The 550-nt window shown below is 56.2% G+C and overlaps 1 protein-coding gene across 1 annotated transcript in view; it reads right to left on the reverse strand.

Annotated features, from left to right (window-relative positions):
- Positions 1-550, reverse strand: part of EMH_0070310 (uncharacterized protein) — a gene marked incomplete at both ends in the record, with an annotated part of 5,075 nt that overhangs the window by 3,755 nt on the left and 770 nt on the right. The window contains one exon of the mRNA XM_013498961.1: positions 254-472. Within this exon, the coding sequence (XP_013354415.1) occupies positions 254-472 (219 nt within the window). The remainder of the gene's footprint in view (positions 1-253; positions 473-550) is intronic.

Raw genomic sequence — 550 nt, forward strand, 5'->3', positions numbered from 1 at the left:
TATACGCATACGCAATTGGGGGGAATCCCACTCTGTTAGCAGCGGAAAAGGCAGCTAGAGGAGAGGGACTGTAGCAGGCTTCTCCCTGTAGATAGCTAACAAGGAGATAGTCTGAGAGAGCTGGAAACTGAAGCTAATAAGACAAGAAAGTAAAGGCTCAGCTCCAATAGCTGCAGAATGGGAAAACCAGTGCAGCAACAGAGCTGCTTGGTTGGATGCCGAAGTCTGTACAGCTCCAGCAGGGGCTGCTCACCACAGTCGTGCAGATTGCAGGGAGCTGTTTGCGTGCTGGGGGGACAGTCTGTGTCTGGATCGAGGGCGTGAACTGTTCTTGTTCTGGTCTTGCTTCCTCCCTCGCATGGCTTGCTGCATTCTGTCCATTCGCTCCAGTCGCCCAAGTGACAGCCACCGTCGCACGAAAAGGTGTTGCACTCTCTCGTCTCCAACAGCTCGGGGCACGGCTCTCCGTCTTCTACAGCCGGAGACAAGACGCTGCGCTGGCGTGTCTGCTGGCCCCCGCCACACGAAGCCCCGCATGCAGACCACTCTG

Source organism: Eimeria mitis, genomic scaffold, assembly GCF_000499745.2.
Source record: "Eimeria mitis Houghton genomic scaffold, Emh_scaff3867, whole genome shotgun sequence".
NCBI lineage: Eukaryota > Apicomplexa > Conoidasida > Eucoccidiorida > Eimeriidae > Eimeria > Eimeria mitis.